Genomic DNA, 16,642 nt, shown 5'->3' with positions numbered 1-16,642 from the left:
CAAAAGATTCAGGAACACGCTAGTGATTATATTGAAGGGATGTAAATGTATTTTCCATGTAAGTTCAGTAATATGTTCGTACTGTCTATGTTGCCACTACTTTATTTACAACCCTCGTATATATTTTTTAATTATAATGTTTTGAGTTGCATACAGTGTTAAAATTATGTAGTTTACAATCTACTGGACACAAAATTGACTATAGTAGTAGGAAAGACTAACATGGCATTTTCAACTATGTTTTGAGGTTTAATATTTCTGATAATTCGAAACTATTTGCCAACTCTTGGGTCCAGTTTTTGAACTAGTGAGGCAACAGAATAGATAATTGCTCAAGTCTTGAGTGATACAACTCTGTTTATAAAACTGTTGCAACTCTGATTATAAAACTGGAAAATAATGTCGGAATGTTGGAGACATTTAATCTCGTATGAATAGACATGGTTTCAACAGACTGCAATTAATTATTTGTTATTTAAGAATGACCTAATCATCTTCTGAAAGTAACTCAAATGTTATAATTGCTTGATTACTGTTCGAGGAAAAGGTAGTTGAAATAAGCATTTGGCATGAAGATGTCAAAAAAAAAAATCTAAATGGAACCACTTTCACCACCTAAGAAAAGCTTCAACTTATGATGTGAAAGAGAGCGTGAGAAATGTTATTTTGGCCAAATTTATATTACCATAGTGTAGCCTGTAGATCTTTTTGTCACTAAAAAGTATGAAATGGTTTTTATTATGAAATCTTGGCGCATATTGAACCAAAATAACTTTCTGCCATTGCACTCTAAATAATGTGCTGATTAAATAAACAAAGGGAAAAAGAAGAGAGAATAAAATCAAGAAGGTTCTCATTTCCTTCCAACTAATTGTAAGAGCTTCAAATTTATAGTCCACATTTATCATTCTAGAGTAAACTGTCCCACTGAGGGAACTAAAGAATTTTAGAAGAGAAGAGACTGAAAACTTTCTGAAACATTTCAACCCTCCCTCCTCCAATGGCAAGGTCCCTAATTTGCCATTGTTCACCCCAGCTCTACCCTCAGTTTTGGGTCTATCATCCACTTTGTCAGCTAACAGTACCTATGCTCTTGCATAGTCATTGGAATTTGACTCCTCTACTCTTCTAAACTCTTACTTCTGTTACTTCTAGTAGCTTTATGAAGTGAATTAAAAGATTGAAAGAATCTTTGTGAAGAGGTATATATAACAGTTACCTCTTTCTTGTAGGTTCATTTCAAAATTTGTCTTTACAACTTTGGAAAATTACAAGCAAGATGAGTACACTAAAGTTCAAAGATATCTAGATATCTGACTCTTACTTATCGATAGTGATTGATAATTTGTTCGTGTAAATGTGGGTTCATTAGTTATTACTTGTAAGTATAGATGGTGCAGATAAGTCAGTATTACCAACAGCATGTAAAATAAATATAGGCTACTAAAACAAATTTGAAAAGATGCTGTTGCTAACAATTGATCCCCGTTTTGACTGTCATTTTCTATCTTAGTACTCCGAAGCATATGGCATCGGCAGGACAGAATCATTTTGTTCGTATAACTAGAATCCATAACAACAGATATATGTATATCTGTGTTTGTGCGTGCACGTGCACATATGAACAAAGTACAGAGTATGTTATGAATAAAGAAATAATGTAATTTTATGTTATTGCTTCCACTCATTTTATGTATTCATATCTAAATATTTTAGAGATGTAAAAATATATTATTTTAAGGATATCTTCTAATTCTTCGATTTGCTTCAGAGATAAATATCGATTTCAGTGGTTAATGGTTAGTTTCCTTTGATGATGTAAAGCTATGACAAGTGAATATATTACAGTAATGGTGTTACCTGTTGAGAACTAGTGGAACTATTTCAAAGTTGGTTCATTTGTTTGTACAGTCTTAAAAAAAAAAGGTTTTTTTGCACAGATACTTTATAAGTCCCAGAAAGAAGGCAGTGCACATGATCAGACATACAACGAAACAAAACTAATTTTATACATCTTGATTACACAACTTTTAACACTATATCACTTCAGAATATGTATTATATGTCTTTCTCGTGTTAAATTCTATCATACCTGGTTAACATGTTTCGGTCTGTTATTGACCTTCTTCAGAACTGATTGTTGCTGGTCTTGGTGCCTTTTGTTTTGTTTCCTGCGGGGTTGTGTTTGTGTAGTGTAATGTGGAGTCAAAGAGTGTGTGTGTTCTGAAATTGAGTTGTGTGTTGAGAATTTCATTTGCATGCGTTTTTGTGTGTCTGTATATTTCGTATTGTTCTAGTGTGTTTAGTTTCTGGCTTTTTGGTTGAATGTGTAGAATTTCCATGTCTGTGTTGATGTCTCTGTATGTGTGGTTAGCATTTGTGATGTGTTCTGCATATGTAGAAGTGTTTCTTATGAACCAGGTCGCTTGTCCTCTGATCATGCACTCTGCCTCCTTTCTTGGACTTATGAAGTATCTGTGCAACAAAATATTTTTCTAAGACTGTACATAGTCTTTGATTTTGACGTCCTGTGGCTATAAAGTTTGCTAGTGCTAGTGGTAGTAGTAAAGGAGGATTATTTACAAACTTAATTGACTCCCACACATCAGCTTCAAGGCTTATTGAGCTGACCCATAACCTTTCATAGAGGTTCCAGTTCTAGGTTTTAATAAGCTCCAGGAGTGGAGTAACGATTATCACACCTGGCTGTGAAATGAATGGGCCTAGATTCAAATCTGGTTGGAACAAGTTACCTGGTTGAGGTTTTTTCGGGGGTTTTCCCTCAACCCACTAAAGAAAATGCTGGGTAACTTTCAGCATTGGACCCTGGACTTACTTCGCCAGCATTATCACCTTCATGTCATTCAGATGCTAGATAACCATAGCAGTTGAAAAAGCGTCGTGAAATAACCCACTAACAAGCTCTTGGACCCTCACTCCTATGTAAGGATCTTCCATACTGCCAATGAAGAAGCTCCTAATATCTGGAACCCCCTCCTTTCCAGGACTTCACACTCGAGCAGTATGTGTTTTCCAGCTTCAGTATGTTGTCCACATAGTCTACAGATGAGGTCTCTGCAAAAGAGTCCCACAGTTTATAGATGTTTCCTGAAATGTCCATGCCCAGTGATGAATGCAACTTCTCTCTTCAGTTTCTTCCTACTTAAATGTAGGAGAGACCTAGTGAATGCTACACTGGAATTCTTGACCAAAACTTTGCCAAGAGATTGACTAGGATAAGCTAACCATTTCCTTCGGTGTCCCTTTCTTGCTCATGTTTTTGTTGCTCTTGATTTGCTGATTCTGCAGATTGGTTCTGGCCCAATAGAGGGGCTATTAGCACCTTTCTTGGTCAGTTTCTTCATTTCCTTCAATATCCTAATGACCTAGCACCCATCGTAATTCTATGAAGTTATTCCGTGACAGTACCAGTAAGATCTGAAGGAATTTCCACACAAATCCAGATTTAAATTGGTAGGAGTCAAGTTCTTTAAGGACAGCTTCACTATCTGTGAGGATGAGAATATGCTTGTTTTTGTAGATTTTCTAAACTTCTTCTTGAGCATATGTCAGGATTGCAAATATATCTGTCTGGAAAGCAGTACAATATCTTCCAAGACCAATACTAAATTTGTCTTGGGGCATGTACTGTATGTCCCTGTTCTGGACTGCTTGGAATCCTAGGTCAATAAAATTCTAGGTCAGGTATCTTTGAATGCCAGTGTGTCTAGTTGATGAAACATAGTCATTTAGCTATTCAGTATTAATGTGTGAGATACTTGCTTTATGCAGTCAGACGAGAAATTAGGTTTGCTCTTACAATTAGGAGAAATGAAAATTTATTACAGGTAAAAAAGTCTATAATTATAATTTAATATGTTAATTGATAATATTTGCATTCTTCTGTTACAGTCAAGATTGAACATCGTTTGACTCTGTTTTATCTCGCCAACGATGTAATTCAGTACAGTAAAAGAAAGAATTATGAATTTGTGGAGAGTTGGGGTACAGCTCTTCAGAGAGCAACACCTATGGTTAGGTAAGTTTCATATTGTCTATCAATATGTATCCTAGAATTAAATACACATTTATAGATGAAGTAAATGGACTCATTTGTATTATGACTAACTCATTTAAAATTCCTTTATAAAATTTAATTTTATGAAGTGTAAGGGAAAGTATTGTAATGCTGCAAAAACCTGTTTAATATTTTCACGAAAATCAGCATTTCTGACGCCATAAAAGAGTGATTATTGGCATTCTTCTAAACTATTGGATTCAATTTGTCATAGCCAGTATCTATGATTCATTATTTCGAGGAATAATGCACATGAAATATAATTAGGGCCTAGGTATTTTACAAAAAAATAAATGAATGGCTTTTTATTTTAAAAAATTCACAAAGTGACGATTTACTTAGAACTATAGATTGTCCCGAAATGATTATCTGGTTTCAGACTGTTATTGCTTTCCACTTATGTCACTGATTTTTTATTGATTTTCTTTTATAAGTGAGTTTTGGTGGCTATGTTGCTAGGCGTGCTGTAGCTACTGAATATGTGAAATGGCTTTGCTATAGAAAAAGATACAGTGTGTACTGTACAAATTCCACGAAAGGATCCCTGTGAGGGGAGTATGGTCCTTGCGGAGTAAGAGGAGAAGGTAAGCTAGTAACTCAATGCTTCTGAAGGAGCAGATGGATGGGAGTGGTGTCATTGGCTGACTAGGATAAACAAGGCTAAGCCATTGGCAAACCGATCCCTTATTGGGGGTTGGTTGTAAAAGTGGGGGAAAACTCGCATTCCTTGGTCGGATCTTATCCTGAAATGCGACCATATTCCCCTAACAGGGATTGCTAGGCGTGCTATAGCTACTAAATATGTGAAATGGCTTTGCTACAGGAAAAGACACAGTGTGTACTGTACCAATTGAAAGTATCCCTGTGAGGGGAGTATAGTCCTTGCGGGGCAAGAGGAAAGGATAAGTTAGTAACTCAGCGCTTCTGAAGGAGCAGGTGGATGGGGGTGGTGTCATTGGCTGACTGGGATAAACAAGACTAAGCCATTGGCTGACTGATCCCTTGTTGAGGGTTGGTTGTAAAATTGGGGGAAAAACTCTCATTCCTTGGTCGGATCTTCTCCTGAAATGCGACCATACTCCCCTAACTGGGATCCTTTCATGAAATTTATACAGTACACACTGTGTCTTTTCCTGTAGCGAAGCCATTTCACATATTCAGTAGCTATAGCGCTCCTAGTGACGGAATTGGGAGCTGGAGCACATAGCCACACCAAAACTTTAGAAGTGCACCATCTCACTTACAAAGGAAAATCAGAAATCAATGACATCAGTGGAAAGCAATAAAAGTCGGAAATCAGGGTAATCATTTTGGGACACTCTGTAGATCGAACAGTTTTCTTTTTCATACTTTTGTTTCATGTATAACATCAAGTGATGAATTAAATGTTGTATGTAGTATTATGGTCAAATTTACACATAGGTAGAGTAGGCAGCTGCTTAGGGCAGCAAATTTTTAAATAACAGCTCTGCCTCGTAAAGTTGAAGGCCACTACTATTCATTTCTTAATATTTTGAATTAAAGTGATATCTTGAACTATAGGAGAGTTCGAAAGTTGGCAATTTTGAAATTGATTGGCCAGATGCTCGCTTTTCACAATTTTTGGTTATGGCATGTGCTTTAATTGAGATTTTATAGTGGTTTATATAACATGTTTTTCTAAGTGCAAATAACATCTGTTACTCATTTGTACTACTACATGACTACATAAACAAAAAGCATGTACCGTACCTTTTCACTCATCTAAACATTTATAAAAATTAAGTGGAAAATTGGGAATTTTCAGCTAATTTTAATATCCTGTATTTACTTGGTTATAGGATCCCATCACCTATAATACCGCCCCCCCCCCCTTTACTTTTTGAGTGTCAAAATAGAAACGTTTGTAACTTCGTTTTAATTAAATACAGTGAAACCTCTCATTTTCAGACATAGAAGGGACGTAATAATCTGTCCGCAACTGGGAGTTGTCCTTTATTGGGAGGGAGGCTCCCCAGTCTAACAGTAAATTTATAATATGCATCATGTATCCCTTCACGCTTTAAATGAAATGTATCACTGTAGTTTAATTCTAAATACAGTCTATTGTTCAACAGTAAATTCTTTGCAACTTTGAACTACAGTAGATAAGACCGAAAAGGGAAAATACAGTACTGTGCCATGAAATTTTATTCTAGGTCTACAGTTATGCAGTACTGTAATTTACAGTTTTCAACTTAACCTTTACGTTCAGGTGCCATGTCTCTCGAAATAGAACAACTGATTGAAGTGAAGAGAATAATCCTACTAACCCTATCATGACTGTGTCGAATACAATTTCACAATCGCAGAAATCTTGGACCCATCAAACAGGTTAAATTTTATGATTTTGTTTATCCACCCCCTTCTAGCTAACAAGGGATAGCCAGCTGGGCTAGTGCTAGCCTATGAGACCCTTATTGTCTTCTTTCATGTTAAGGAATTTCTGTACAGTTCTCAAAACTACAGTTTCAATTTTTGAAACACATTTGAGGGGCTTAGAACAAAAAGCAGGTAAGTGACATTATTAAAAAAATGAGGTAAGTGCGTGTTGTGATAGCTCAAAAGGATGTTTCTTTGGGATAAAATCAGGTAAGTGATCACACTGTGCAGTGCTGCTATATGGGCATCATTTCACCAAACTAGTGTATAATATTTCATTGCATGTAGAACTTTAACTGTAATTTTCTCAAAGCTAGGTTTCCGTCACTTACCTGCTTTTTGTTCTAAGTCCCTCATTTGGTCTTGGAATCCAAATTCTGTCCGCAGTCAGGAGGTAAAGCAAGCTTTAGGACTGTGAAACAGCTGTCCATGTCCGTGTCTGAGAGTGTCCATAAACGAGAGTTAAATTTATCATTATTTCTATACTATTCCAGTTGGGACATAAAAATTTGTCCGTATATGAGGAGTGTCCGTATCTTGGAGGTGTCTGTAAGGAGAGGTTTCACTGTATCTATGTTATGTTGCATAAAATACAAAGAGCATAGATTTAATTCTCTCCCAAACTAAATAGTTCTATTAAACACATCCTCCCCCAATTTTGGAAGTAAAAGTAGAGGAAAGGGGGATCTTATAAGCTGAGTAAATGTGGTATGTAACTGTAACTTGTGGACAATTTTATTTATAAATCATATTGGGAACACTGGCTACAGTAAATTTACCTTATTGTTGACATTGGTCTTCTAATGTTCTTTTGCATGCCAGCATCCAACTGCTCAGTGGAACAAGCCTTCTCATGCCTGAGAAATGTAAAAAAATTATTTCCGTACAAACATGACTGACGATTGTCTAAACTCACTAGCTATTATCTCTACAGAAGGAAACATTTTGGAGAAGATGGACTTGTCAAAAATCACTGATCAGTTCGCTCAGCAGAAGGAAAGGCGAAAGGTGTTAAATAGCTGATACTACTTATTAATTAATTATTTACATAGCCTAATTACCAATTGAAAACATTTTCAGGTGAAAATTTATGGCTTCAAGATATCTATATAAATTTCTTTCCACAGTTAAAATAGTCCTATCTGTTACACAAATAGACTAAATGACAGACTTTTATATATATATATATATATATATATATATATATATATTTGATTTCCAAGAATTAAATCAGTTTAAAATTTAATAATGATAAGTTACAGGTTTTATTCACCAATATATGTTTCTCAAGCATGAAATATTGTTAGGAAGCAGTCAATTTTTTAATCTAGTACTAAAATAATAAAATAATTCAGTTTTGAATTCTATGCAGGAAATTAATAACAGATACCCAGTAGACAATAACAGTTTTACTTATATAAAAAGTCATCAACACAGGTCCTTTTAAAACAAATTATGGCAAAACTTAGCAAAAGGAACAGTTGATATATTTTACATGTTATATTCTCTATCCATTACTTATGTCTAATCTTCTCCTCTGGCAGCAATATCTCTAGCAGGCCATTTCAGAATTTCTTCATAAAATTCATTGCTTCAGGTTTCACATATTTAACTAATTTTTTAATATCCTGTATCTTTTTACAATTAATTTGTACTTTCCCATCACAATATGGTTTTATTGAAGCATTGTACAAAGAAATTTTAACTTAGGCTTTCCCAGAGAGAATGTGTGTTTTATTGGAGAATCTATAAAAGCAGATGTTTCAACTATCCCAACCTTGTTACTGAAATATTTAAACTGTTTAAAAGATGAAAGAGAGAATGGTTGCTTTTTCCCCCCCCCTAAGTAAATTAGTTTCATTAGAAATAGCAAGGCAATTTTCTTGAATAGTTTAGGCCACTAGGTATCGAAATTCATTATTTCATCTCGATTCACAACATGAAATTCAAATAATGAATAGGCTCTAATGAATTTCTTTGCCAGCATAATGAGAGAACCTAATAGAGAAAAACTTAATATGATTGTCCATAGCATTCTTAATTAGATTAGATATTTTATTTGTAGCAGGATATATTAAACATGTGTCCTTCGACATTTGTTGATCAAACAAGGTGCAAGTTAGATTGTAGGCACTCTTCATTCCAACAGCATGCAAACCACGAAAAGCTTTAAGACATATTACTTTCTTTTGAGATGCACACTTGATATAATGTCGAAAACTTTAACTATGCTTCTTTTGTTCCTCTTCCTCGAAGTTTCTGCATCTACGCTGGTTTACAGGAATTGCTTCAATTAAGCCAAGTAAATGGATATCTTACGCTGTTTTATTCAGTAAATCATGAAATGTTGTTAGAATAGAATTCTACACATCTTCACTCACATCTAGTGTTACAAAACATCTTTTCCAACACCTACAAAATTGTGATAATTGAAAATCAGCACATGGCTGTCTCAAATCAGATATATTTTTTCGTAAGTTCTGCAGTACGAAATTAATTGAGACAATTTGTAATATTATGTTTGTACTAACTGCAGTCTTCTCCTATTTTCTTTTCATTTACATGTTGTGCACTATAATTTACATAAGTAGACCTTTGGCAATAGCATTTTAAATAACATTTTTTTGTGACTAGATTTATTTTTTTCCCTCTTTGGAGACTTTTGGCACAAAATTTACGATACAAAATAGAACACAACATACAGTGTCACTAACAGAATAAGTATTGAATATTATAAAGAGTATTGTTCATTGTTGAGTGCGATATTATGCGTGAAATCATAACAAGCACAGGTCATATTACCTCAGTGCTGCCACACAGGTCACAATGTCTGGCACTGAATGGTAAATTGTCAATGACATAATGCTTTCCACCTTCGTATGCCCTGGTATGAATAGGAGAAGTCTGACAAAATTATTTTCTCCACCGTTTATGTTAACACACATATTTCATTTAGCATAATTTTAAACCTCCAGTACACATATAAAAATGCCATTTTTTGTTGACAATGCCCTTTAGCTCCAACTGATTCAATTACAAGAAAATAATTATTAAAGACCACGGAATTTCGCAATTATTAGGCCTACTCCTGAGAAAAACATTTCTAATGAAATTATATTTCGCTTTTATCTCGAATTATTATATTATCGCAGACATGTAATATAATTGAGAAAACGATTTTTTTATGCTGAATTGGAATGTTAGAATGTTACATAGGTTAGCATGAGCACTATTACTCCTGTCTCAGGGTAACTAGAGATTTTACTCAGTTGTCGCAAATAGGCGTTGAGAGTTAAATCCTTTTCCATACTGCAGCGTCATTTGTTTACCTGTAACTACTGAATGATAATAAAAAGTTAAAATTAATGATGACGAGATGAAAACTCAATGGTCCAAAGCTGAATATTGCCCAGCATTTGCTTCGAATTGATTGAGGAAAACTACAGAAAAAAAGCCCAACCATATGATTTGTCCCCAGCAGGATTTGAACCTGGGTCCATTAGTTTCATAGTAAGACGTACTAACCATTATTCCATAAGCAGTGGACGTAGTCTACCCTCACATTATAGAATTTGCACATTAATCTTTTCTTCTCGGATGTATATAGACACTTCCACTATAATTGTCTCATGGTGTGATCAATTCACAATCCAAACTTATAAAAAAAAAAAAAAACAAGTTGCAAAAATTAAAAAATTCCAATACGTTCCCCTCTACTTATTAGTACCACGTAAGTGTTACTGACTTTTGAGAATATTTGGTAGAAGGTCGTGTTGTTTAAGTCTTTTGTTATACAGTATAATGCTGGCTTACAAAAATTAGAAAATTCCAATACGTTCCCCTCTACTTATTAGTACCACGTAAGTGTTACTGACTTTTGAGAATATTTGGTAGAAGGTCGTGTTGTTTAAGTCTTTTGTTATACAGTATAATGCTGGCTTACAATTCCAGTTTTCAGCTGCCAAAAAATGTTACATCTATGTGATTATTGAGTTCCCCCCCCTCCCCCCCGCAAATATTAATTTTGTTGCTGCAGAACTTCTCTTCTGCGAAAATTCATGATAAAAATATTGGTATATTCGCTATTGTTATATATAAATATTCACAAGGAAAATCACTTCCTCTTTCATCCACGATTTATCACATCTGTCATTAAGTGTATACACTACTGAGTTCTAGTAAACTAACCTGTCAGGTTTAAATGCAGTTTTTTTTCTGGATATAAATATCTATGTCTCAATTCGATGGTATTTGGGTAAAGGGGGAAGAGTCAAAAAATGAGTTTTGAGATAAATGAAAATTGAACTTGGAACCCATATTGCAAAGAAGTTTCTATATAAATAAAACAAATAAAATACTAAAATAATTTTGATTTTTGCACACCTACTTGTAGAATTAAACTTGTGTATTCACCTGGGGAACAAAACTTCATTTGCACAAAAAATGAACACCATCGAAATAGTCAGCTACATGTTAAGCCATGAAACTAGAAAAAACCTTCATTAATTCATGTATAATCTTGTATATTCGTAAGATATAGATTTTTCTATTTAATTTTTTTTGTGGAACAAATTTATAAACCAAAAAACCTGAAAATTTCAACTTCATCAAATCTTAATGAAAGGAATTAGTGATTGAAATTTCATTGAAATCAGGTAAAAATTGTGGAATTTAAAAATACCAGTAGCACATACCCTTAATAATAATTATTAACAATCATGTTTCTTCTTCTTCTTCCTCCGTAAGGGAGTAGACATCTACTAACGCACTTTGGCACAAATTGCCCATTGTCTGCCCCATAGATTAGAAATCAACACAGGAGACTGCCATGGATGACCAGTTTTACAATGAAGTTGGGTTTTTATTTTCTGAATTTCCTTGGGAGACGTAATCGGTCTCCAATTGAACACTTTTTTTCGAACAATGATTCTAAAGTTTAAAGATATTTACAGTACATGTATATGAATTACTTTGTAGAAATAATGTAACTCTTGTAGTTGTACAGGGTGTTTCTAAAATGTCATCCAAAAGGAACAGTATGTGATAGGGAAATAGACGTAAATTCCACAGAGTTAAAAAAAAAATGTAGTTCATAATCTCGACCTCAGAGCAGTAATTTGTTTTCGAAAGACCTGCATTGAACTGTATCCACACAATACCTTAATCATTGCTTTGGTTGTAGTTACAAATACTACTGCTGCTGCAGCTACTACTACAGCTACAAATATTGTCATAAACACAACCTTTTTATATCATTATTAAATATTCAAAATATAATCTAAATGAATGTTAAGTTGTTATGTTTCTGAAAATGCGTTGCATTGCATCAACATCAAGTAAATACTGTTGCTGAGTCGGAAGAATGTCGGAGTTTAGATGCCAATGTCTTAGGTTCAAATTCTCGTCACTTCTTTTCATTTTATTGTGTTACAGGATAGTATAATGTAATATAAGAAGAAAATACTAACACTCGTATTATGCAGCTGTATTGTTCTAAACCTAAGATTAAATTTATATTATTTGTATCGCTAAAGAATGATAATAATATAAATGATAATTAGACTATTTTTTATATCACTAAAGAACGATAACAGAATATAAATAACTTGAATATTATTTATATCTCTAAAGAATGATAATAGAATATAAATGAAAACTTGAATATTATTTATATTGCTAATGAATGATAACAAAATAAAATAACTTGAACAGGGCTCGAACTCACAAAATTCAAATCATTAAGCAAGTACTCTACTGCTGCTCTATGAGATGCACATATCGAATGACTCCTACTTCAACACCTTAGTTCCGAAACTGCTTCAAGTGTACATCTACAAGCTCATGGATCGTGTAAGATCACCGTGATCCAAAATGTACTTAGAATATATTCACTGTTCACGAGTGTGGTCACTTTTTTTTTTTTTTTTGACAGCTGTTCACATGCACATGTATACACACATTTGAACAGTTGGATTCCAGACTGGCCTAAGTTATGAGAAAAATGACAAACTGATAAAAAAATTGACACCCTTAGATCTGTTTGAAAAAACCATATGCAGACATTAGGTCGAGACTTGGAGAGTCTGTTAAATTGAATTACACTTTTATATATAGGCTTGAAAAGTATAAATTAAAACGTGAATAAGGCGAGTTAAAATCTTAAAAAATGGACTTAGGACACTTTGTAATCCATCTCTTCATTTATGAAAATAATTTTTATTTTTCAGAAGAATTAATTTTATCTTATCACTGTAAGGTAACATCACTTTATTAAGAAACAGCTCCTTTTTAGTAAGTGTTGTGGTAATTTTGACAGAGTGATTATAAATGTAATTTTTTGTATGTATGCTGTTATTGTAATTTACTGTATATGCTGAATAAGTATGGGAAATGGCTGTTATTATTCGGTTGAGAAGCTTTTGTCATCTGGTCTGTTGTCAAAAAATCTGAAAGTTACAATTTATAAAACAATTATATTACCAGTTGTTCTGTATGGTTGTGAAACTTGGACTCTCAATTTGAGAGAGGAACAGAGATTAAGGGTGTTTGAGAATAAGGTTCTTAGGAAAATATTTGGGGCAAAGAGGGATGAAGTTACAGGAGAATGGAGAAAGTTACACAACGCAGAACTACACACATTGTATTCTTCACCTGACATTAAGAACATTACATCCAGACATTTGAGATGGGCAGGGCATGTAGCACATATGGGTGAATCCAGAAATGCATATAGAGTGTTAGTTGGGAGGCTGGAGGGAATAAGACCTTTGGGGAGTCTGAGATGTAGATGGGAGGTTAATATTACAATGTATTTGAGGGAGGTGGGATATGATGGTAGGGACTGGATTATTCTTGCACAGGGTAGGGACCAATGGTGGGCTTATGTGAGGGCGGCAATGAACCTGTGGGTTTCTTAAAAGCCATTTGTAAGTAAGTATATACTGTTACAGCATTAAATATTAATCATAGCACACTTTCTAGTATTCAAAATAATTATCATTTCTTTAATTTCAGAGAAGAAAAGGTAAAAAATAGAGTCCAACGAATATTCAAAATTTGGGATGAGAGAGGTATCTATGACGAGGCCTTTATAGCTGATTTGTCTGGACTTCTTACAACAACCACCAAGAAACCAGCTAATGACACAGTTCACGATACCTCCGATTTCCAGGTAAAATGTTAATAATTATTATAACTTACAAATAGAATATTCATGGCTGATTTTGGATGGTTTCTTTGTCAAGAAATTATATGTAGCTGTGCAAATGTTATTTTATTGTTAATAAAGCCGAATATTTAATACTGTACTCCAACCAGGAGAAAGTCTCAGTGGAATGAGACGCAGCAGGGTAATGCTGTGAATGAATGTTGATGTCATAAGATGTCATAAGGTCACATACGTGGGTACACGCATCTCCATTGGCTAACTCTCAAAGCACAAACGATAACACTAATACACACATATTTATACTACTCTAGTTACAAAATTAGATCATGGTCTTTTAATCCCTCCATACAAAAAATAACATATGCAGGAAAGCGCAGGTTATTTAAACTGACATTATAACGGTAATATTATCTACCTACTTTGCTTCAATAGATGACACAATAGTAAGTACATTTCTTTCACGGTTAAGCTCCTGGTTGGAGAACAGTATTTAAGATGCTGGAGCAGGTACAACTACCAGTTCTTTTCTTTCTATAGAAGTTTTGGGAAATAAACAACAAATTATAATAGGGAAAGTCAGGCCAATCACCAACCTCTGCGGTGGCAGAATGGTCAGACCTTCAGACAGTCACACAGATGGCCCGGGTTCGATTCCCGAAAAATTCATAGTGACACTTGTGGCGAACAAGGTCGCAGTTAGGGTTTTTCCCGGTGTTCCCCCATTTTTCCCCAAATTAGGCATTTACATAATTCCATCACCATTTCTCCATTTCGTTATCATTCTGTAGCATTCCCCGAATCCCGGCTGGTGACACATGGAGAGTGCTGGCTTAGGGACAAGTGGGGTTGTCTGTTTGAAACCTGGGCATACGAGAACCTTAGTGTGGTCAGCTGGTTTGGGTTTGGGAATGCGTCTCCAGAAGGTCAGCGTAATAGATCTTAACAGTCGCAGTGCTGAGCCATAGTGCCCCCTCTGTTAAATTCAAATTCAGGCCAATCACCCAGCTCTTAAAAACTTATTTGTTTGGGTTTACAAATGCAAAAATATGCTCAAAAACAGCAGTACAAGCCATAAGTTCAACTACTTGTCCCAGGATGGGGAAGGTTAAACATATTCAGAATTTAAATAATAATTTTGTATTCCAATGGATTCCAGCCCATTGTGAGTGGGGTATATTGTGGTGATTTTTTTAATGGTTATTTAACGACACTGTATCAACTACTACATTATTTAGCATCAATGAGTTTAGTGATAGCAAGATGGTATTTGGCGAGATGATTCACCATAGAGTACCTGACATTCGCCTTATGGTTGGCGAAAACCTCGGAAAAAACCCCAACCAGGTAATCAAACGAAGCGGGAATCGAACCCGCGCCCGTGCGCAACTTCGGATCGGCAGGAAAGGATCTTAAGTCAAAATTAAAACATTAAAAAAATTTTGTGTGTCTATTAAAAGAAACGTCAAAAAGAAAATCAACCTCAACTATGAGCACAAACTAACAAATGAAAGACCACCGGCATAACTGAGTCGGCTAAGATGCTTGCCTGCCGATCCAGAGTTGTGCTCAGGCACGGATTCGATTCCTGCTTAGGCTGATTACCTGGTGAATGTCATGTAATTGATGACATATCCTCGGCCTCATATCACCAAATACTATCTTGCTATCACCAATCCCGTCGATACTAAATGACCAAGTAGTTGATACAGCATCGTTAAATACTCAAGTTAAAAAAATTAAGAATAATGTTCAAAATGGAATCATTTATCAAACAGCTGTATGTTAATCCTTAACCTACCCTGGAAGTCTGCTGTGATTATGTTTATAATAGTTTCTGGTCACGATTATTTGGGCAAACACCTTCATCAACTTGGCCTGGTAACGTCTCCTAATTGACCTCTATGTGTCAAAGAGGAAGAAATGTATGCGAAACATTTGGCATGCTGTGACTCCCATGATAAAGTCTGGGGAATCCATAATGGATTTGTCGATGACAAAAGCTAGTTCTGAGTCAGATTTTCCTGAAGTAATAATAAATTATAGTTTATTTAACGACGCTCGCAGCTGCCAAGGTTATATCAGCATTGCCGGTGTGCCGGAATTTTGTCCCACAGGAGTTCTTTTACATGCCAGTAAATCTATTGACATGAGCCTGTCGCATTTAAGCACACTTAAATACCATCGACCTAGGCTGGGATCTAACTTGCTTCCTCGAGTACAGAAGACCAACTACACTACCCAGGCTGACTTCCTGAAGTACTGATCATGTTTTGCGCCATAATTTCTTCTTTCTTTATCGCCAATAAAAAGAAATAAATGGACAACGTAGTACCTTCACTGTGTTAAACCACTATACCTGGTGATTAGCAGTAGGTAAAATATTTTATCCATTCATAATACATGTTTTGAATCTTTTCCAAGGATTAAGACAGACATATGTATGCAAACATATAATCATATAATGACGTGCTGTAGATCTACATTAGATGTAGTAATGGTAGTCACAGTGCAAATTGTCCATTTCTGAATTGATGTGTTCTTATCACAAAATTAGATCAGACTAATTGAATCGTGTGATCCATTCTCTACCCACTTCTAATATGTGTAATCCATTGAACGAATTAAACATTAAACCACATTCCACTGCAAAATATAGGCGAAATAAGCAAAACCTCTTTTTAATTAATTAATTAAGTCTTCACTATTGGTCAAGTGGCTTAGGTTTTTAAGTTTGAAGTTCTCAGATTTGCACCTATCGAAGACAATCATTTTTAAGGGATGATAAAAACCTTTTATCCTGATCCTAGTTTCCTTCGGAATGGAAATTTCTTAAGCTAATGTTGTGCATCTGGAAGTCAAAGAAGGTGTCATCTATTATGGATTACTTCCGAGGAATGTAATTATTACTGGTGAGATTTATTGCCAACAGCTCAGTCACCTTGAGGCACAATAGACACAGTTCAAGAAAAACAAACAGGAAGACTGCATCAACTGAT

The 16,642-nt window shown here is 34.9% G+C and overlaps 1 protein-coding gene across 7 annotated transcripts in view; it reads left to right on the top strand.

Annotated features, from left to right (window-relative positions):
- LOC138700050 (uncharacterized) overlaps positions 1–16,642 on the top strand; it is a 139,587-nt gene that overhangs the window by 53,203 nt on the left and 69,742 nt on the right. For all 7 annotated transcript variants that reach the window (XM_069826353.1, XM_069826352.1, XM_069826350.1 and 4 more), the window contains exons 2-3: positions 3,913–4,039; positions 13,493–13,649. In XM_069826353.1, coding sequence (XP_069682454.1) covers positions 3,913–4,039; positions 13,493–13,649 — 284 coding nt within the window. The remainder of the gene's footprint in view (positions 1–3,912; positions 4,040–13,492; positions 13,650–16,642) is intronic.

The sequence above is a fragment of the Periplaneta americana genome, chromosome 5, assembly GCF_040183065.1.
Source record: "Periplaneta americana isolate PAMFEO1 chromosome 5, P.americana_PAMFEO1_priV1, whole genome shotgun sequence".
NCBI classification, from domain to species: domain Eukaryota; kingdom Metazoa; phylum Arthropoda; class Insecta; order Blattodea; family Blattidae; genus Periplaneta; species Periplaneta americana.
The sequence above is the reverse complement of the archived record's forward strand: the minus strand, read 5'-3'. Positions and strand labels throughout refer to the sequence as shown.